The sequence below is a fragment of the Lepisosteus platostomus genome, chromosome 3 (genome assembly GCF_059453375.1).
Source record: "Lepisosteus platostomus isolate fLepPlt1 chromosome 3, fLepPlt1.hap1, whole genome shotgun sequence".
Lineage (NCBI taxonomy): Eukaryota > Metazoa > Chordata > Actinopteri > Semionotiformes > Lepisosteidae > Lepisosteus > Lepisosteus platostomus.
Genome location: NC_142613.1, coordinates 54,278,277 through 54,300,921, shown reverse-complemented (window position 1 = coordinate 54,300,921; position 22,645 = coordinate 54,278,277). Strand labels below are relative to the sequence as shown.

Below are 22,645 nucleotides of genomic sequence, written 5' to 3'. Positions count from 1 at the left end.
TAGTCCTGCAGATTGAATCTCACCGGGAGCTGGTTGTCTCCCTCAACCTCATCCGGTGATTCTGATTAGTCTCCCTGGTGAAGCTGACAGCAAACACATGTAGGTCTGTGAATTTCTGTGAGATCCGAAATTAGCTGTGGTGTTTGGAAGGACCCTCCTTCAAATAAAAAAAAAACAGGGAGTTAGACCTAATGGAGTTTGCACACCACTGGCAAACTTGGCACTTGCTCTCACTCTTGGTGAACATCAGAAGACAGAGCCCAGATTAGCAGGGCATTCCATGGTACAAAGGCTCTTTCTTGTGCCTACCCCTGAACTCATGTGACCCCAATCTCAGTCGTGGGGTTCCTCTTCCTTCCTGGTGTTAGCTCCAGAGAAGCTCTCAGTTACACGTTTGTACCCTTAAATTAAATTACAACTAGTTTAATGTAAACAGCTCTTTAATGAGCTGGACGTTGCTTTATAATTATTGCATTTCATGATGGCGTCCTTCAGCTAGCCATTACCCTGGGGAGCTGTCACATTCTCACGAGGGCTCACAGTTTTCCAGGGTTTGCTGCTCTGACCGGATCTCCTTTTCATGATCCGTGTTAATCAGAAATGTTCTACCTATTATTCAATTCCTGAGTTTCTATTTCAAGCCAAGGTGCTTTATCATTTTTTCACTCGAACCGGGTTTTCACTGGCACTACTGCTTTCACTCTCCACATTTCTCTGCTGAGCAAGACAGCACTTCACCCCATGCAGAAGTTGTAGCCTCAAGCCTGCCCTGTAACCAGTTTGGTCCCCTTTTTCAGAAGGCTCACTTTTTGGTTTCACCTGTAGCCAAAGCTTCCTGTTTCTTAGCAGCAACTTCAGCTTTAAGACAGAGCTTTGCTCTTTGCAGCAGTCTCAGCAGCCTCAAGCTTGCCCTTTGAAGTCCATTAAGTGTCTTTCCTAGGAAGCTCGCCATTTCGTTTTTCCAGGACACAAGATCCTTACACACAGGATTCCCCTACTTCTAACCGGCTGACTGTTTTTGGCAGCAATTTTGGCCTCCATTGGCCACCCAGTGAAGCAGCCTCAGCTCTCTGCCTCGCCTGTTGCAGCAGCCACAGCTCTCAGCCTCTCCTGACACAGTGGGCTCAGCTCTCGGCCTCGTCCGGCACAGAAGCCTCAGCTCTCAGCCTCGCCTGGTGCAGCAGCCTCAGGTCCGTCCTCTCCCGGCACAGCAGTCTCAGCTCTCAGCCTCGCCCTGCTCAGCAGCCTCAGCTCTCAGCACGATGCAGCAGTTTCAATTTTTAGTCAGCACTTCATTCCACACTTATTCTTTTCACCAGTCACCGCGTCGACCCTCGAGTTTGCCAACCTGCACCCATGGCACTCCTGAGGGCTGTCCTTTTAAGCCTGTTTCTTTCCCTCTTCAGGGGTCTCAGTGTTCGGTTTCTTTCCGGACCCGACGGACTGTGTTAAGCAGCCTCTTTCTGCCAGGGATGCCCGGCTTCTCCTGGGAACGTCGTTCCTCCCCATTACTGACTAGCCTGCGCTGATTAAGCCCCACCAGCCAGTAATCAATTATTTCATTCTCACCGTTCACTTCTCACTCTACAGACTCCTGCGCTTGGGTCCTGACAAATCACCACCACGACATCACAGGTTGTAGTTAAGTAATTAGTCTCGGCTGGAACAAAAATCTTACGAGAGACAGCAGCCTGCTGCAGTGGTTCCCAATCCTGGTCCTGCTGCCACAGACCTGCTGCTTTTCACTCCAGCCCCCCTTCATTAGATAATACAAGTTTGGGATATTATTTCCCTTACAAAATACAAGTCATATCTCCAAAACGTTTACAAGCTGGTAAGCAACAAATCAAATTAGTCTTATTATTAAGTCAGTGAAAGGTTTGATTGTGTAACTGGCTGGAACAAGACGCAACAGGTGTGTGGGTCGCCAGGGCCAGGATTTAGAACTACTAACCTACTTTCACACCCACAAATGGCAAGGAGAGGATACATTCTTTTCCCACTGAATTTTACAGAATGTTTCTACAACAGAAATTAGCACAAATTCTGGACATTTTCATCATAAGGGAGCAGATACTGTAAAAGTAAATCCTGGTAAATCCTGGTATTCAAGTTGCTACTGTACCATGGAAATCCTGACCACAGTGGTTCTTTGTGTCTGAATTCCACAATGTTATATTTACAGCCCCAGAGTCAAGTGGACACAGGGCCAAAGCATTGCTCATTTCCATTACTTTAAGGAAATGGGTAGGGAGAGGTGTTTACTAGTGACAATTTAAATGTTCTTACCAATTGATGAACATTATAATGAAACAATGAAGCAGAAGACTCCTGTAATCAATCTTCCAGTTCAAACCTGTAGTTCATATTGATACTCTGCCCACATTTCCTTTTTTTTTGGAGGCACAGGTGGGAATGTTGTACAAGTGGATGTACAAACTGGGACATGATTATCCACATTCATTATACTAGGATTATATTAGGGATCTTATTTAATTCTGGACAGTCACACAAGACAAACATTTTAACAAAAAACAACAGATAAAATAAATGAGAGCTCTAACATCTCGGGTCTGTTTTCTGATGCGTCTGTCAAAGTTAATCATTTTAGCACTGCAAGGTGTATGCATAACATTTTAGAAATGAAAGGTGTTGTGGCTGTTAAGAAAAAAATAATTATTCTGTTACATGTTCCTCATTTGTTTCATATCTTGTCTTTCTAGAGCTGTGTTTCACGTTTTAATGGCTTCCAAATAGAGAAATAGGACCATCTCTGCTGGTACGTTTTGAGAAATATAGATGTAGAAGACATAGAGGAATGTACTGCCTCATCTGATTTTGCTTTGTATGTTATCTTAGCAAAACTAATTTGTCCTTTAGGTGTCTCTCAGTCTGGGGGCTTTGCTATAGAAGACACATTGTTGTTAATCTCAACTGTTCCTTTTTAATTCTTTTTAATTCTCACTGTTCTTCTACCTTCATTGAAAATTGAGTTCTTCTATGAACTTCATTTCTTTGAGAAGAGCAACATAAATATAAAATCATTTAGTATATTATTGTTCTTACATGCATGCTTTGGATTATTTTGTTAGAACCCCTGCTTGGTCACACTCTGTTTTGTGTCCTGTTTTGTGTTTTGTGTGTGTCTGTTCATAAGTAATACTGTATACTATAAAGGAAGAAAAATGCTTATAGTATTTGCAATATAATCATGGTTTAGACAAAAGGATTTGTTACAGTGTTTTTAATAGAGGAAATGTTCTGAACAGGATATTGGATGAATATAAATGCTGTGTTCTTTGCTGTTTTCTTGGAAATCCCTCCAGATATTTTTATTTATAATGGACTCCCAAGCCTTCTGTTACTCTGTAAGTACTGTTTGCTGTCATCAAATGCCGAGGCCCATGTGTGCTCTTATTAATCTCAATGACTGGACAGCTCCGTGCACTCAGTTAAGAGATCTCAATACATGGAAGGGCATGATTCTTTAAAGAAAATTGCCTAATGAAAGGCAGCCCGACACATTGCCCATTTCCTACGGCAGCACATGGTGTTTCCTCCAGCAAAAGAGTTAAGAGCAGCAGTCGTTTCTATGGAAACTGGGAAGAAAACAGATGGATTTAGTCCTGGTTTAAGCTTATTCCCATCCAGACTCATTTTTCAAGAACATTGGACTGTGCTGTAAACAGGCAGATCACAAACTGGGAGTGCTTTTAACTAGATTGCAACTTACAGGCCTCAGGTACTTGAGACAAGTGTAGACTCTAAACAGGTAAAAGTAGGGAAATGGGCATGCAATCGCCCCAGAAAGTTGTTTTTCCTCTATGCTGAACAGTATGAGTAAGTAGTTAGGGGTTGTAGAGGGTTGAGGGTTCAGATCTTGGGTGGAATGTTCCCTGTTGAGCAAAACATTTCACTCAGTTTGCTTCAATAAACATCCATCTACATATAGTAAAGGGCTTTCCAGATTGTTGTAAGTGAAAATATATTCTCATTTGACCCATCTGAATAAATAATGAAATAAAAAATAGCCATTATCTTGTTTGGATTACATGTTATCTCACAAGAGTGCTAAGCACTTTCTGCAATGTTGAAGTGTAAAACCTACATTTTCTCCTCTCCTTTGCAATCGTATTTCCCTCCTTCAGTTTGCATGCATTTGTGAGATAGTTATTTACATGCAGAACATTAAAGCATTTACATTCACAGTCATTCATATGATTCTGTGTATCAGAGGCAGAGATGTTTCTTTCTATTCATGCAAACTATAATCCCATTTCCTCACTGCGGGAAGTGGAGATTTTTGGTTTTCTTTGTGAATAAAATTAGAGCACAGCCGGATGAGTTCAACCAAGGACACGGCAGACTGGGTCTGCCTCGCCATCTTCTCAAGCAGCCGCTAAACAAAGCAAGTAGGTGTTCCTTTCTTTAAGAAGAGAGAAAAATAGTTTTTTTTTACCACATTTACCATAATTATGAAGTCCATAGCCAGATCTAGGTGAATCAAACACACAAAGCTGATGTGCAGTAAAGAAGAAGCATACTTTTATTTATTGTGCAAGGAAACTGCTCAAAAACCAAAAAAGCAGATAATTGAGCTCTTCTGTGAGCTTCTTCCTTCTTCACAACCCCCTCTATTCTAATAAATCAAAAATAATCAACATGCTTCACAAACTACAGTATATGTTTTAATGAAGAGCACTTGGCTTCAGTTACTACTAGCTTTCAGATGTCAAAAGGTAGAAAGGACCTGCTTTAGGCTGCCTTGATCATTTTAGATTAGCTTTTAATGTACTGTAATTTTCTTCTCTGTACTATGGTGCCCAAGATAAAAAAATCACTCCTCCTGGAGCTAAAGTTAGACTCCCCATTGAGCTAAAATACTAAAACATAAAATATTTGCTGCTTTTATTCTCTTTGGTATTCCTGATTCTGATTTTAAATGTCAGTCCTTCTTGCTTGATGATGTTTTAGTCAACACAAACTGATCTGCTGAGCACAATCCAAGTTCTCTCCTTCTCATGAAACAGGCAGTGTTGGGACACATTCTGGCTGGAAGTGTAATTGCAAAAATTACTTACTGTATTTCTAATGCAGTCATTCATTCTTTAAGGTTTTATGCTTTCTGACTTTGGACTACATCAGTTGTAGCCGACTATTACGATTTGTGCATCTGTTGTGAGACAGCAGATGGCTTTCTGACTGCTAATTAGATTTTTAATACAAGAATACAATGATGGAGTTATAGAAACTTCACTTACCTTGCATAGATAGAAAAACATAGAGATTCAGTCAGTTTCCAGAAATTTAGTGTTGCTCCCCACCTGTGAATTTGAGTATACAGTATACCAACAAATCGGTTTTCAGAAGTATTCTTAAATATTAACTTTAATAAAATCTGTCATGGAATACTGTATGTTGGAGAGTAGACAATTAAAATTATTTAATGTACAATAAAACAATTACAATAAGTAAATATAATTAATACAATTAAAATTATTTTTAGAGTTTTCCATTAAGGAATAAAACATCAATCGTACTGCTAAGAAACTATGGGGTTAGAAGAACAGGTCCATGACAATGAGCCACAATGAAGTTTCTGACACTGCTCTCAAATGGTTCAAGTCTTATCTCACTGATCTCTGTCACTTTGTCTCCCTTAATGGGTATATGTCTGAAATTGGTCTGGTGTTCCTCAGGGCTCCATACTGGGCCCTTTGCTCTTCAGCATTTACATGTTTCCACTTGGTCAGCTTTTAAGATCACATGGCCTCAGCTTTCATTTCTACGCTGATGATACTCAAATATACATCCATACCAAACCCGATACTGATGTGGCTGTCTCTATTCTATCTAATTGCATCTCTGACATAAAAACTTGGATGAATCAAAATCTCCTTAATCTTAACTGTGACAAGACTGAAATCCTGCTTATTGGCACCCTCCATCAACTTCGTAAAGCCAATCCTGTGACCCTCTCTGTAGATGGTTCTGTACTTAAGCTTCCATCTAAATTGAAAAACCTTTGGGTGATATTCAATTCTGGCTTAACATTTGACCCACATTTGCAGCATATTGTCAAAACATCTTTTTTTCACCTCAGAAATATTGCTAGACTACACCCTATGCTATCACTAGCTGTGGCTGAAAAGCTGATCAACACATTTGTGTTCTCTCTAATTTACTACTTTTTTGCTCAACTAGCTGTGGTATCTAAATCTACTTCGAACAAACTGCAGTACTGTATGTCCAAAATTCAGCAGCCAGAATCCTGAGCAGGTCTAGTGCAAGAGATCAAATTACTCCTATCCTGGAGTCCTTGCACTGGCTCCCTCTCAAATCCCGTGTGGACTCATGCTCACCTACAGTATAAGGCTTTGCATGGCTTGGCACCTCAGTACCTGTCTGAACTATTATTACCCTACTCCCCACCTTGCAACCTTCGCTCTTCTAATTCTGCTCTCCTTACTGTCCCCCAAGCCCGTCTACATTGTATGGGTGACAGGGCCTTCTCCTGTTATGCTCCCTAGCTCTGGAACTCTCTCTCTTACTTAACTGGTTCCATTCTTTACCCCTCTACTTTTCATAGTACCACCATCCACAGTCTCCTCTGTATATTGTAATTGTGTTTTATCGTGTATATTCTTTTTATTTATTGTTGTTGTCATTCTGTAAAGCACTTTGAGAAGCCACATGTAAGGGCGCTATGTAAAATAACGTTTTTATTATTATTATTATTATTATTATTATTATTATTATTATTATTATTATTATTATTAACTTATGGACCATAGTATGAATACCATGCTACACACTAAAGTAAATTGGATAAACCCCAATGGCTTTTACTGGGATTGGTCTAAGTCATGACTAAGGGTCTGCAACCATGAATGTACTGTATATCTATTGCTTCCTTGTGGGTCAAGAGGTTACTCTAGTCCTGCTGAATAAATTCAACAAGCAGCCAGTAATATTATCCACAAACAGTCTGGCTGACTGTCAATATCAGCTCAAGCACCGTACTTTGAATTGAGGGAGAAATCTGTTTATCAGTTTAATGGATAATTAACTTGCCTTTAATCCTCAGTGATGAAATACAGTTAGTCAATCTGTCCATTCTACACTGTCAATAACCATTTTCACATTGATCTCTATTAATATGTTGAACAGTGTAATTCACTTTCACCTCATTCACCTCATTGTGTAGTTTGAATATTTGGCAAATGCTGTGCTCATTACTACCAATTGCTAACAATTTATAGGTTCTATTCTTGCCAATTTATTGCCACCAAGAGTTCCTGCAGCTTCATAGATTTAAGATTTAATCACGGTTTAAGATTTTTGTTTTAACCAACAATACATCAGATTCTGCCTGATTAATAAATCAGATTTCTCCTCTTAGTTTTAAATAATTCATCTGAGCTCCAGATTATGGCTGCAGTAAGTAAATAACACAAATCAATCTATATCAACTGTTGTTCTGGTTTCCAAGGGTCTTGTTCAAATTACAGGATTGTCCAGTTAGACTCCCAGTAATTTGTTATCAAGTACTGTGCAATTGCTGGAAGTAATTGCCAGGTGTATTAGATCCTCCCATCCCAAAGGGTGTTAGCCCATCCCAAAGGGTGTGGCAGCTGTCAGTGACAACGATCAAGAGGATGCACTCATGCCATGTTACAGAGGGCTTGAACAATTAGAAAGTGTTCAGTTTAGTGCTTCATATTGATTTCTATTGAGCTCCAACAGGAAGCTGGATCCCTTAGTCCAGCACATTCATTTAGTTCTGACTGTTGGATATCATTAAAGCTCTGGCAATTTCTCTCCTTCTACTACAGACCAATATACTTGTAAAGGAAATATTATGTCTAGAAAAGTAGTAGACCAGAAAGTGACATTATAAAATTGAAGTAATTTATAATTTAAGACTACTTTACATCCCCTTTATTAAAAATGGGTGTATTTTTATTACTGCCAAATAGATTGTTACTGAGGATTTGTGTTCGAGGATTTTGAACTGGCTCTGCTTTCAATGAAAGCAATGTATGTTTGATATGAGTGAGAAAATGTATCTGTATATTGTTCAAAAGAGGTTATCACTGACCTGTAACGTCGTTTATTTTTCATTTTTTTCATATATATCCCTTTGCTACACTGAAGCTCAGAGTTAATTTTCCCATTGAATTTCCTCCAGTCAGTGATTTTTAATTAAATTCATTGGGAGGTCAAACTATGTTGCAGTGCAACTGGCAGTAAAAAAAATCAAATAATATTTGACAAAAACCTTCCTGGAAGCAAGCAATATCCACAGAAAAAAGATGATTAAATGAAGAGAAGGGAAAAGGATCTGAAACACTGTATTATCTCCTTCTCTGTGTTCAATTATTTTTTTTATTAAGAACAGCTGGTTCAGTGTTTGGAAGCACAGTAGCATGGTGGTTAGCATTGCTGTCTTGCAATACTGGCACCCTAGATTCAATTCCTGGGGTGCTATCTGTGTGGAGTTTGTATGTTCTCTCAGTGTTGGTGTGAGTTTCCTTCCACGGCCCAAAGACGTGCTGGTAGGTTAATTGGCTTCTGGGAACATTGGCCCTGGTGTGAGTGTGTCTGTGTGTCCCCTGCATTGGACTGGCATCCAGTTGATGATACCTGTGCTTGTCAGAGTGGGCTCTGACTACCCTGTGACCCTGTATTGGATAAATCTATTAGAAAATGTATGGAAGAATGGTTTGCTGTTGTATTTGGGTTTAAAATGTACAAATCATTGTGATATGTTTCCCAGCAAACTGTGCATGTGTCCCTTATATTTAAAGACATACTTTATACCAAAAAAAAGAACAATGAGGTGATTACTCATTCATTTCATTTGTTCCCAATGTGTTTCTATTCTTCAAATTTAGGTGGTGTAGGGTGACAAGCAGGCTGGAGTGTACTGGATCTGAGCCATTCAGGAGGAGGGCTGGAGATGTCTGCTTGGTTTCTCCAAACTGTAAACTGGGAATGTGCAATCTGTCTTCAACACCTCTGAACAAATTGCTCAATCATAGTAATTATTTGAATAAATGACCAGTTCTTGTACTGTATGTGGTCTAAATCAGTTGTTAAGTGAAAAATAACTACACTACCTAAGTTCATATCCCTCAAAGACCTCCAGCCCAAGCCTATGAAACCTACATGAATCAAGCCCTCAAAGACTGGATTGGTCAAATATATTATTTAAATAGTAAAGCCTATTTCAGAAATGACATCTACAGGCGTTTATTTTTTCACAAACTGGCACTGCACAAAACATATTTTCTTATTCAGACTTTTAAATTAATGTGTGTTTGTTCATGTTTTTGATTAAGATTATCTGGATAATGGTCAAACTGGCAACAAAGTGGTTAGCATTGCTGCCTCACAGTGCAGGGGGCCTGTGATCAGTTCCAGACCTGGGGTGCTATCTGTGTGGAGTTTGTATGTTCTACCCTTTTTCATGTGAGTTTTCTCCCACAGTCCAAAGACATACTGGTAGGTCAATTGGCTTCTGGGAAAACTGGCCCTGGTATGAGCATGTGTCTATGTCTGTGTGCTCTGTGATGGACTGGCATCCTATACAGGGCGTATCCTACCATGTGCCCATCGCTTGCTGTGATAGGCATCAGCTCACCTGTGATCCTTTATTGAATGAAAAGTTAAAAAGCGGATGGATGGAACAAAATAACAGAGTAATGGGAACTCCAATCTTCAAAAATGTCTACAGGGTTTGTAGGTCATTTCCAAATAACAACTGGTTGAAATATATAAAAAATATTTAGCTTGACTTATTATACAAACTAAACATATATTATACAAATAGATTTGGCACATTGTCCTGATCAGTAAACTAGGATTCTGGTTTGGAATTTCTGAGTCAGAAGAAAGAGTGCCACCTACTGGTCCACCTGTACCACTGCAAACTGGCTTTTCCCAGGCTCTGCCTTGCTTAGCTTCTAAGCTGAGGTGGTACTTCTGCTGTCACAGCAGACTTATTTCCATGCTTTTCTTAAATATATATATATATTTAACAATTTATCATATTGTTATAAAATATGAATATATATATACACTGTATATTGTTTGGTTTTTTTTTGTCTGTCCAAAAATGTATATGCTGGACTTGGACCAGTGTGACTATAAATTTGCACATACAGTATACAAAAGATAAATACCTCTTCAAACATTTTAGATTTAACCCATTAATCATTAAAAAAAACATTCATATCTACTGTACTTTGAACAATATAAAATGTCATAACTATTTATTTAAAAAATAAATAAATAATACAGCCTTAAACAGTAGGACGGTACCATTTAATTTTCCTCCTCTCTCCCCCTTATTTTTTCGCAACTTCGAACATCCTCCTTCTCCCCTGTCTTTATCACTCGGCTTGGTTAAATCCAAAACAGAACATCATGGCGATTGATGGTAAGTAGGCCAATAACGGTCTCTTCTTCTCATTAATAACTTCTACATAATATTTCCTGAAGGTACATGTTCAGGGGACAGCACGAAAGTCTAGGCAGACTCTGCGAACGAGCCTGGGGCGGAAGGGAATTTTAATTAATTGTTGTAAAAGTTTGAGTGTTTTGCTGGTGATGAAGACGGCGAAGATATGGTAATCCCCAAGCCGTACCGTGGTAGTGCTGTCCAGTTCATGCGCTCCGGTAGCGGCTTGTGTGGTGCTGAAAGGACAGCTCCTATCCGCGCTACAGGACCGCGGGGAGAAACTGCAGTGCAAACAGTAGAGTAAGCACTGACTGCACACGATGTCTGTGCCTTAAGGCGAAATTCAGGTGCCAGAGATGCTTTTCATGAGTGCTGCATGTTTTTTTTTTTAAAGGCATCGTTCGGATACTTAAGAGGCGATCGTGATAAAAAAAAATACTCAGATACTCTAGAAGAAGTTTGAAGGACGCGCACGGAATTGCAAGTGCAAATATAAAGCTCAATTCATTGATGCCCAACAGTTGCTTGGTGCTGCATCCTGGTGTGAGTTTACTAAGCTGTAAAAAGAGAGAGAAAATATTATTTTATTATGCTGAACAGTCGCTTTTCCGCAGGGAATTGCTGAACAGCTTTGTTATACGATAACGGTACGTTGCATGTTCATCAGTAAAACGATTTCACCCGCGGAAACGTGCTTTTGTTAATTTTCCATAATAAAACTGGCTTCCAGACAGCTGTTTTCCGGAGAAATGCTTATGGGTATGAATGGGGTTTAAATTCTGATAATTGCCCGTCTCTTTCAACATAAATTACTGTATGTTGAACTGGTATTATTGTGTTGCAGCCTTTCCAGTGTCTGCGCTTCTTATGGTATTGTCTATTTTTGAGTAGCAACGAACATTTATCGCTTGCTGGCTGTGAGGATTTAGTTTCTTTCGTGCCAGATACGATGAATTCACTAAGTTGGCTTAGGTGGTATAGTAGCTCATCACGATTTTACTGAGTAGAGTTTGACATTTTATTCTTTAGCTTGACATGAATTGTACGCGTACACACAGACACCTACACACCTACACCCACGGGAGTATCTCCGCCACATAAACACCTACTCAGGAACAGAGATACGACAATGTTAATTAATTCATAGCGAGACGAAAATGTTTTAACACGTCCTCCAATTTCGTCTTTATTTTTAAGCTTTTTATTGTACCTTCTCAAACATTTTTAAACTGTACTTCGTATTTTAATTGTTCAAGTTGTAGTTTAACAACGTTTTTCTTATCCGTCTTTACAGACGCTTTGCATTGATTTTGTTTTTACCTGACTGTGTCAAATTGTGATTTTCAGATACTTGTTCTTGCTATAGATTACAGGATTCACAGTGGTCCTCATATTAACCTGAAACATTTGCCGTTTTCTTCAGGGATTCTCATCCTATTCGAAGTTACATTTGGTTTTTCCAGAATCAGCAACAGGTGTGATTAACCATACAGTGTATGGATCTGTACATAATGATGTGTGTCTGTGTGGGGTTTGTTAGGGTGCTCCAGTCCTCCCACCTTCCAAATACAGATTGGCTGGGTTAGCTAGTGTCTCTAGATTGTGCATGAGGTTGTGTTTGTGGGTGGAGGCACACATATATATATATATTAAGAATGAGTAGGGGTTAATTCAAGGCTGAAAAGTAAAAAGGCTGTGGTGCCTCTCCAGGTGCGTGTGGGTGGGGAGGGGATGATTGAAAGAGCAGGAGGATGAGGAAAAGGGGTGGGATAGGAGGACAAGAGGGAGACAGTGTGAGAATGGAACATAGGGAGAATGAGAAAGGGGGCTAAAGATATCAGTCTCTGGGAGACAAATTCGAGAGAAAATGTGGGAGATTGAAATCTTTAAATGAACGGGGAGATTTTGAAAGTAATTTGCCGTTATTGTTTTGTCTCATATACCTGAGGTCTCTGTCTGCCGTGGGTGGGGGTCAAGACCCAGGGCTCCACAGCCAGACCGTTTATGTTTTGTATCTGTTTTAATCTAAGAGGAACTGTCTTTTAATGAGAGGAACTGAATACCTGTTGACACATAAACTGTACCCGATCGGTGACATTATACAGGATACAATTAATGTATTCAAAAATACCTGAGCAGTTTAGATACATTTAGAAAGCATTTTCAGTTAGGGTACACTTTCATATCTTAAAAGAAAATATTCTTTCTATATAAGCTCTTAAATGAATAACGCAATCTAAAAAGAAACGTACGCAGGCCTCTCTCTATATTCATTGGCAAGTGACTGACACTGTTGTATTAATCAGGTTAATTTTGATTTTCAGAGTGACTTAGCAAAGAGGGCGGTCATTTCATTTGCTAATAGGGATGCAAAAGACAAATGCAAAGGAGAAAAGGCTGATGAGTGGTATTTATAGTTTCTGAGAGTTAAGGAAATGTCATCAGGAATGATTATGATGTAGGACAGTGGAGGACACTTGAACTTGGCTGCTGTCGTTTCTCCAGAACTTTCATTGCAAACTCAGAATCCTGCTGGCTGGCTGGCTGTCTGTCTCCTTGCTACACCCCGAGACGGGCTGGAAAGGTTGAACTCAGTTTTAAGCAGCAGTTAGGAAGGCACTCCTGACAGGACCCTGGGGGGCAAATGGCTAAGGAGCACAGCTGAAGCTGATCTTGCTCTGTAGATTCCAGCCAGGGGAAAGGTACAGTATGTAGGGTCCCAGCTGCTTTGTAATTTCTCACTCCTGCCAGCAGCTGTCGGAGAGATTGACAGATGAACAGCAAGCAAGATTTGACTCTGAACTGCTATTTGGTCTGTGAAAAAGTGTTTCGATTGCATGGCATTTCAAGGAAGATTGTGAATCTAGTTTAACAGACTTATGTCAAGTATATAGTATGTGGCTGAACAGTATGAGGAAATGTGAGGTGCCTCAGCATTACAAAGTGTCTTTCCATTGTTCCACACATGTGAAGTACAGCGTATTACAGCTATCTAGTAGGTGACCACATTCTAGTTAATCACATGGCTGGCTGAAAGAGGTGATGTGGTACTCAGGCCTTGTGAATGTATTTTTATTGCATTGACCAGATCCACTGTTCCTATCGCTCATACTGTACATGCTGCTGCAGATGGGTCTAAGGGTCTTCTTTCATTCAAAACCTTTCTCATGTTATGGTGAAAGGGAATTATTGTGAAGTTCATTTATGCATCCTTTTTAGTTTTGTCCAAAAGTAATGCAGTTGAAATCTGATTTCATTCCATTTAGGGTGCTGCAGATTGTACCATGTGAGTGGCCATTTGAAGTTTTAAACCTGAGGAAAGCAAAAGCTGTGAAGAAATTGAGTTTCATTTTCCCTTTCAGTTTGACTGTAACTAATACACATGGAATATTATTCATGAAATCTATGGGGTTTTTTTTACATGGTGATAAATGCTGTTATCATTTTTTAATTCATAAATGCACTTTTTTTATTCAGCAGATTGCAATTCATTTTTAAGATCCCCCCTTTTCTTCATTTGCAGATACTAAAAATGATTAGCAAAAAAATTGAGTGAGGATAAATGGCCTCATTTACTCATTAAAATACAATATTTACAAATGCAGGTGGTTCTAACATGAGCTCATCATAGATAAATGTTTAATGTTACTTTAGTTTCATGTGATTGATGCATGCAATTGGTAACTTCTGGCATGGTCATTTCATTTATAACTGATAGCCTCATTGTAAGTATATATATTTGTGTTCTTAAGCCAGTGAAATATTGTAGCAATCGAAACGTTCTAATGCAAAGATCAAAGTGCGATGATAGCAAAACGTTAAGTTCATTTTCATCTCTCAATGTAACACAGATGCAAATCACCTCAACTGAGAGAGTTAACGTGTTTCTCAGGAGAAAGAGAATTTATTAGATCTTTCGATCCTATTTCACATTCACTTTCAGCTTCAAAATGGAATTTTGGTTCTTTCTGTTTTGACACAGCCCTAAGGTTTGAGCTCGGACTTCACAGAAAGGTGCAGTTTCTGTGTGTTCTAAATGCCAGTGCCATGCATTTCTTTTTCACTGGATCTCTTCAGAGATCTGGGAGGTGGCTTTCTAGAACGAGCCTATTACCAGTGTTCACAGCTGATTAGTGCTCACTTGTGAACTTCAGCTGTTATCTCATTTGCAATTTTTCTTTTCTTCCACGTAGGATGTGAATTCTAAACTTAATACTGCATAGAGTATGACAAATTTCCAGTTTTCATAATTCACCAGTAGGTCAAAAGCACTATATTATCTCCCCGGTTTCAGAGACTCAGTAGTGGTCTCAGTACAGGTCTGTTTTTCTAATCTTCTAGTACTGTCCACCTGGAAATGCAGTTTGCTCATTTTGCATCATCAGTTGTCATGTGTGGTTAACTTGAAACACTTTCACCTCCTCTTCTTACATTTTATTATGAAAGAGGTTGTCTTGTGTGTGGTATTATGGCAACATTCTGTTAGATATATAGAACACGTTCCTGGCAAACAGAAAGCCATTATAAAGACACAGTAATATATGTAGAGAGAATTGTGGATTTGGGGAAGCCTTGAGTTAATACTGTATATGCCTAAGTCTTTAAGAACTACAAAGCTAAAGATAACCTGGGAATCTGTAGGACCCTGGATATTAAGGATTCAAAATGAACTCTGTCAAATCACAGGTTTATCTGTATTATTTGTGGATTTTTCAGATTATTAGGAATAGAAAATCTCTTAATTAACTTGAACTCTATCTTATGTGCATTTATTACTTTTCTATACCTGATATAAACACATGCTTTACATTTTTCCATAAGGGACTTAAAGGAATCCTTTGGCAACTGAGGCGAGCATTTGCAATGGTACATAAATATTTTATGCGCCACTGGTGTAAAGGCTAGGAACAGTAATCAGTTGCACATACCGTATGTTTTATTACATACTTTAGAAAGAAATGAGCTGCATTGAGGTCAATATGAGTATGAAACACCTTCATGTGTAATGAGATCACTGCAAATTCACGTGGTTGTAAAAAACAGAAAAAATATTTCCAGCATACACTGAGCTGGCAAAATATATATTGGTATTGAATTCTCTGTATGGATTGTAAATCAGAACTAGCTACCAGACTGGAGAGTTTTAAAGTTCCTACTGGAGTATGAAAATAGACTTAAATTAGGAGCAGTGGAAGGGGGGGATTTGAAATGATTAAAAAGGCAGATTAGCTTTGTGATGATACCAGATACAGTAGAGGTTAGAGCAGGGAGATGTATGTGTAGGTTGCAAAGGAACAAGTGGAGGTTAATTCCATGAGGACAAGCAAAGCCAAATGAGTGCAAATTACACAAGGAGGACAGAAATAAGAGGGGAAGAGGTGGGACAGAGAAAGCAGAAGGAAGAGAAGGTGCAAGGTTTCCCATATTGAAACCACAGTGGCTTGTTGGGCCAGAGCTTGTGCTGATTTCTGTGTTGTGAAGCTGAAGAGAGAGCACATTATTCCACCCCCTGGACAGGACACCAATCCATCACAGGGCCAATACTGGTCCCCATTTACACAGGACTGGAGTGACTATGGTGAAGTACAGTACCTCAATCAAGGTACAAAACAGAGCACAACCCACCAGCTATGAGTCTAGAGACTTACCCACTGCTTTACACCTCACCAGAGATCAAATTGAAGGGAAGCAAAAATTCAAGATGTAAATTCCAAGGAGAGAATTGGAATACGGCAATCTGGGAAGAAAGAAATTAGAAAGAGATGAGTTGATCACAGAGTGCTGGGGTTTTTTGTGAACCTATTCTAAGGATGAGTTTGACCCCTGATGCCTTTCTTTCACAGGTGTCTTTGATTCCCTGTGACACAGACAGAAAGGTCAGTGTGATCATGACTGAGGGAGGTAAATGTTGGACTGTAGGCCTGGAGAGGGCTTTATTCTTCAGTGCTCTGACATGCAGTCTGAAATGGGCATCCAGTGTCCTTGTTGTTGCCCTGGAATGAAATGCTCAAGGAAGACAACTGGGCAACCATTTCAGAGAGGATCTTAGAAAAAGCCTGTTGCTGTCCATAGGCTTGTTATTGTTTTCATACAGCACTTTTTGCTTTTTTCTAAATGGGGAAGCCAAAAAGCACAAGGTGAAGAAGCACACACTCCGTTGGATCTTGAGATATTTATGCATCATTCAAAAGAAGAGGCTTCTGCTTATTTCAAAGTCAAGACAAGGAGCTGTGCTTGTGCTGTGAATATATAGCAGTTAGAGTGATGTCCACTGTTTACTGAATGTGAATTGCAGAATGGAAATATATTAAAAGGAAGTAGAAGTAATAAGGAGAGGAAGACTCTCCAAAGGAGAAAAGAAAGGTTGTGTTTTACAGACACTTCTGCAGATGTATAGTGGCTTGGAAGCTGTGGCAGAAGTGGCCATTTACTTTCAAAGCAAACTCATACTGTGCATATTAATATTACTTCCTACAGATTTCGATTTGCTTCTTTTTTTTTTCAAAGAGATTTTTCTAAAACTGAATCTAAAATCCCTGACACCCCCAGGCCCTTGTCTGTTTTGTATATGCAGACACCGATTCACTTGGCTTCTCATGCATTCCAGTTCGTGTCTCAGCCTCTGTGCTACTTCACAGTCCTGCCTGTGCAAAGAGCTGGAGATCTGACATCACCGAGTTACAGAAATAAATCAACACCAGCCTGGTACTGAGTAGGATATAGGCAACATGCTACTGTATATATGCTAGGACACTGAGTGTTGCCAGTTATGATTATCATCTGTATTTGGTTAATACAGGTGGGTTAACTGGCTTCTGGAAAACTTGGGTCTGGTGTAAGCGTGTGTATCTGTGTCTGTCCTGCGATTGATTGGTGTCCCGTCTAGGACACCTTCCTTTCACCCATTGCTTGTCACGATAGGCTCCAGCTTCCCCACAAATCTGTTGAATTGAATAAAGAGGTAGCAAAATAATAGATGGGTGTTCACACAGACCATGACCCTGTTTGGAAACAGCCAGTCGACTGCTACAAGCCAAGAGTAAATTCAGTGTAATCAGATCCACACATGTATGTATACATGTATATATTGGCATTTCTTCTTAATTCAATATATGGAAATTTAATTCCTGTACTGAACAATAATCTGACATGTTTCGGGCTGACAGTTTCACTGTTTGAGATATAAAAACATGCTGTCCTGGAATGATATCTGCTGTTTGGATTAAACTAATTATATTAACAAGCACTCTGTTAAGCACATAATTACCTTTTCTGTGCTCATGTTGTGTTCTCAATATGGGACAATATGTTGAAGGTATATTGGGTTTGAATATTTCTGTTTTGAGTTACTGGAGGGCTGCCTGAGCAGAGCTTAACACATGTAAGAGTTTCACTGACAAGACAGGTGTTAAAAATAAAATAAATTGTTTTGCACTTAAAGGTAATTTAGAGATTTCATATTTAGTATAAAGTCTTGGTTAAGGCTCTGAATTTTCACCAGGAAAGTTGTGGATTCAAATCCCATGAAAATGGGATATTGCTGTTGTGCCTATGAAGAAGGCACTTCACTCAGAGTACCCTGCTGCCTATGAATAGGTACAAACAGAAATATGGGCTCTGTTTTGAGAGGAATCTAAAATGAGCTGAGTTTTCACTGGAGTAAAATGGTTTGAACATATCTATTGGTGTTCTTACAGGGTTTCTCACTTCTGTAACAAATCCTTGAAATGATTGATTCCATATTCAGTTGCTTGCTTCTGATGTTAGTGGGTTAGAAATTGTCCAGTTTTATTCAAGTAGCGTGAGTTTGTTTGTGTCACAGAATGAAATCCTTTTGTAATAAACAACTTTTTCTTCTTCCAAAATTGCATTAATAGTGGCATTCGTACATCTAATATTTTGGGGGAAAGAAGGATCGCCAAGAGTTATTATACTATTAGCATCTTCTGTGCACTTTTGAATGGCTGGAGAACTGGATATCTTTTCACACTCTTGTGGTTTCATGTCCCTATAGAATAGTGCTCAGGCATTGCTTTGTGTGTAAACATAACAAGACACCTTGGCTACAGGCACTCAGCTGCAGCAGTGCAGAAAATGTGAACTTTAACAAAAAGACTCAAAGTAGAAAAGTGGATGAACATTCTCCAAATCACAGTGTTCCAGTGGTCTGCCAAGCTAGATGTCTTGGATAGTCACAACGACTGAGTGAGAGAGCTACGGCACTAGCTGAACTAGTAGAGCCACCTGGTGTTCTGACTGAGGTATCCTGCCACTGTAGGCTTTCTTAGCAATAGTCTTTTTCTGTTTGGCATTTGTAACTTTAAGTGCAGTTCATTTAAAAGTGCTAATTACCTGCTCTGTAATTTTTATTCATATCCAGCCTGCACCTTCTCTTTGAGGAATACTATTGCCAAGCTACATGGTATGGAGCAAATTTTAATTAATTTGAGACACTGTGATGTATTTGTCCTGAACAGTTTATCCAGTTGAGTTCCCCAGGGTGGTCTCATTTTCCTTGCCTCAGGTTTCTGTTCTCTCTAGGCTGGATTGGCAATGTTTCCTTTTCTATTTTTTACATTTGCTTCAAAGATTAAAGAAGGAAACAGAACACAGCAAATATTAAAATAATTACGAGTTCCTGCTTAATATTTCATCATTTTAGTTTTTCTTCTTTATTTAAAACATGAAGACGAGGACGTGGTGTATACAGAAGGTATGCAGGAGAGGTCTCATAAACACTAATGTCATTATATATAATCAGCCTCTCAGTCATTATAACGGAAGGTGCTAATTGTCTAATGACTAGCTAAATATTTGTAACTGCTGATGACATGAAAAATTCAATTCAATGTATGGTTTATTTTTTCTGCAGCTCTCTAATTAGTATGAAGTTTAAACAGCAATTTAGTCTAATGATACATATAAATTATGTAGTGCAGCTCAGTCAGGGCCTCTCAGAAGTGTCAGATTTAATCTAACTTTTGTAAGATGTGGGGACATTTCAAATAACCCAGTCTCCCTGTGTCAATGTACATTTCCTCTTATTGTGTTATCTTCTGTCACCTGTATATGCAAAAGCTTGGTACCAGAAAATATGCAAATATGTGGGAATATCTATGATTGGGAAGAGAAAACAGAAGCCAACAAATCAAACAGTCTTTACCTGCCCCAAGATCGATCAAAATGAATCCAGACCAAAAGGATATGAAAAAGACCCTTACAGTGCTTGCAGATTTTTTATCTCAGGAAAAACACACAGGTTTAAACAAAGACAATATATTTTTCATACAAAAAGAATAATGCTGTATAATATCAATTATATTATACAGGATTGCTGTATACCATCAATTTCCCTACGGGATTAATAAAGTATTATCTATCTATATTTTCTGCACAAGAGGCCACTTTTGCCGGTTGCTGGGTTAGATACAGGCTCCCTCCACAGTGCCATATTGGAGGGGTGGCAAAGTGGCGCAGTGGTTAGCATTGCAGCCTTGTAGCACTGTGGTCCTGCGTTCAATTCTAGAGCTGGGGTGCTGTTTGCATGGAGTTTTTATGTTTGTGTGGGTTTCTTCTGGGTGCTATGTTTTCCTCCCACAGTCCAAAAATATACTGGTAGGTTAATAGGCTTCTGTGAAAATTGGTCCTGTTGTGTACTTGTGTCTGTATGTGCCCTGCCAGGATGTACCCTGCTTTGCACACATTGCTTACCAGGATAGGCTCCAGCCCCCCATTGAGTGGGAATTAGATGAAATGGTTAGAAAATAGAGGGGTGGGTAGTTGGTTACCATACGGCAGTGTTGGTGGGAGAGTGTAGGTCTTGTGTAAGAGCATCAGTGAGGTTGTATTACTATTTGTTCAAGCAGAAGGAACACTGGACAGTTTGAACAAAACCTTAAAACCTTAGGAGCTCACTTTTGGAAAATGAATTCCAAAATTTATTAAGTTCACTCATAATGTTAGATGCGTACAGAGTATAAATCAGTGCTTTTAATTCAAAAGAGACTTTAAAGAACCACTATCTGAATAACTCACACATTCCAAATTTGTGAAGGAAGTCTCCTGTTTTACCACTATGAATAGGGAGAAATGTTGTGTTAAAGTTTAACATATGTGACAATCTGTAACTACTAGACATGAAATCGCTTTATGTTTTCGCAGCATAAAATTTGTTTTCAAATGGATCTATCTAAATCTAAATCTAAATCTAAATCTAAATCTAAATCTAAATCTAAATCTTAATCTATCTAAACCCCTATTAAATACATATTAAAAGTAAGATTCTTAATTGAAATGTTGTCCAGATACTTTTGCAGTTATTTAAGCAAGACATTCTAATTAAATACATTTTAGAAAACATTTTCTCATCATTTCTCATATTTCTCATAGTGCTGGATTCAGAATTACAAAACTGATTCTCAGTAAACTTCTGGATCTTATGTTTTCTAATCCTTCATCAAGCTCAGTCCACAAAATAAGAAAATAATAACAAAATCAACAATAAATCTGCAGTATTCTAGAATCACTCCTTTCCATAACAAAGGCTTTCATCTCACACTGGATTAAAAGTTTCCGAAACAACTGAACAATTTCCCATTTGTGCACAGCAGTAACATCTTTTTTTGAAAGTACAGTAAATCTGATACTAATTATTTTTTCTCACAATTGTGTCTTAAGTACACTATATGTTTTAGACTTCAATATAAGATGTCTGATTTGATTTTATTTAATTTGTTTTTTGGGTTGAGAGGCATTGTAAAAATGTCACTGAAGCTGTTGAACCACAATCTCAAAAGCTTTCACCTGTCAGCACTTACTGGCCTTGTGAATGTATCACAGGTCCATATTTTGAAAATGAAGACCGTCTTGGCAGTATGGAGGACCTGTGGTTATCTAAATCTCAGCATCAAGAGCACTTTATAGAATTACTAAATCCTGGGATTTTTTCGAGTTCTGGTCCTCAGAGACATCCAGACTTCAAGTTTCTTCATATTTTAGGAGAAAATTGCTCAATCCAACTGAAAAACAATGAGAGAATTCAATTGTTAAAATGTTACCCCCAAAATTTTGGAATTATCCAAGATAGAAAGTCCTTGTCTTAAATAACTGATCGTTTTTCACACACGTGATCATGAAGATTTTTTTTATTCTTATACAGTACAATACAGATGGGACTTTTATTGATGAGATTCTTTTTGCACCATTATAATGAAAACTCAAAACGAAGTATATAGATTTTTTCCAAGTAGCCCAGTGAGTGCCTTCACTGGGACTGGAGCTGAGCATCTGCAGTCAGTGATCATGCCATTGGTATAAACAATCCAAATGACAAGAAGTCCAAGGGGACCCATCACCTGTCAGGCCCCAGGCAAAAGGGTAGGCAGAGAAAAATGTGGTTCAAGCTTTTGATGAGCACTAATGAAAAGAAATGAATTCTGCAGATAGCACCCCAGCTACAGTCTTAACTAATCAGACACAGCATCAAAAAAATCTAAATCCCAAAAGACTTGCTTTCTCAGTAGGAAAACAGGATATTGATGTTTATAATGACATGTTGCGATGACGTCTCTGCATTAAAGGCTTTTGTTTCAAATGGATTTCAAGGTAAATTTGATTGACAAATCTGCTTATATAGCCCAGTACGTTCTTAGTTAGCAGACTTCTTTTCCCTTCGTGTGATGTTGTGGCTGACATTAAAATCAATGTTGAAATAATTTTAGGTTTGACAATTCCTAAGCCTATTCAAGACGCGAACACTGAAATAATCCACTTTAGAGGCAGGGTGAATACATTTAGATTTTTAAGGTCTTTCAGACGTATTAATGATTTCACTTAATAGTACAGTATTTATTTTCAAAAGCAGAATGGTGATGACTTTGGGGAAATGATTAATTTCAATGTGGATTTAGAGGAATACATGAAGGACTTGAGCTAGTTTACCCCAGTCATTTGAACTGGCTGTCATGTGAATGTTATCTTCTGTGCTAGATTCATCTGGGGAAACAATTTCTTAGATTAAGAATAAGAACAGAGACTTTACACCAAGAGTTAGGTGTGTTGATTGAAAGAAAATCTTAATGATGTCTCTACAGCGAAAGAGCACAAATTATTTTCCTTGTTTTTAGAATGGGTTTTGATTGAAGTAGGTCATCTGATTCATTTTAACAGGGTGACATTTTT

General features: G+C 38.6%; 1 protein-coding gene across 4 annotated transcripts in view; it reads left to right on the top strand.

Moving 5' to 3' along the window:
- Positions 1-10,428: 10,428 nt before the first annotated feature.
- syt14a (synaptotagmin XIVa) overlaps positions 10,429-22,645 on the top strand; it is a 112,755-nt gene continuing 100,538 nt past the window's right edge. For all 4 annotated transcript variants that reach the window (XM_088626091.1, XM_088626089.1, XM_088626090.1 and 1 more), the window contains exon 1: positions 10,429-10,444. In XM_088626091.1, the coding sequence (XP_088482217.1) occupies positions 10,432-10,444 (13 nt within the window). In that variant the 5' untranslated portion in view covers positions 10,429-10,431. The remainder of the gene's footprint in view (positions 10,445-22,645) is intronic.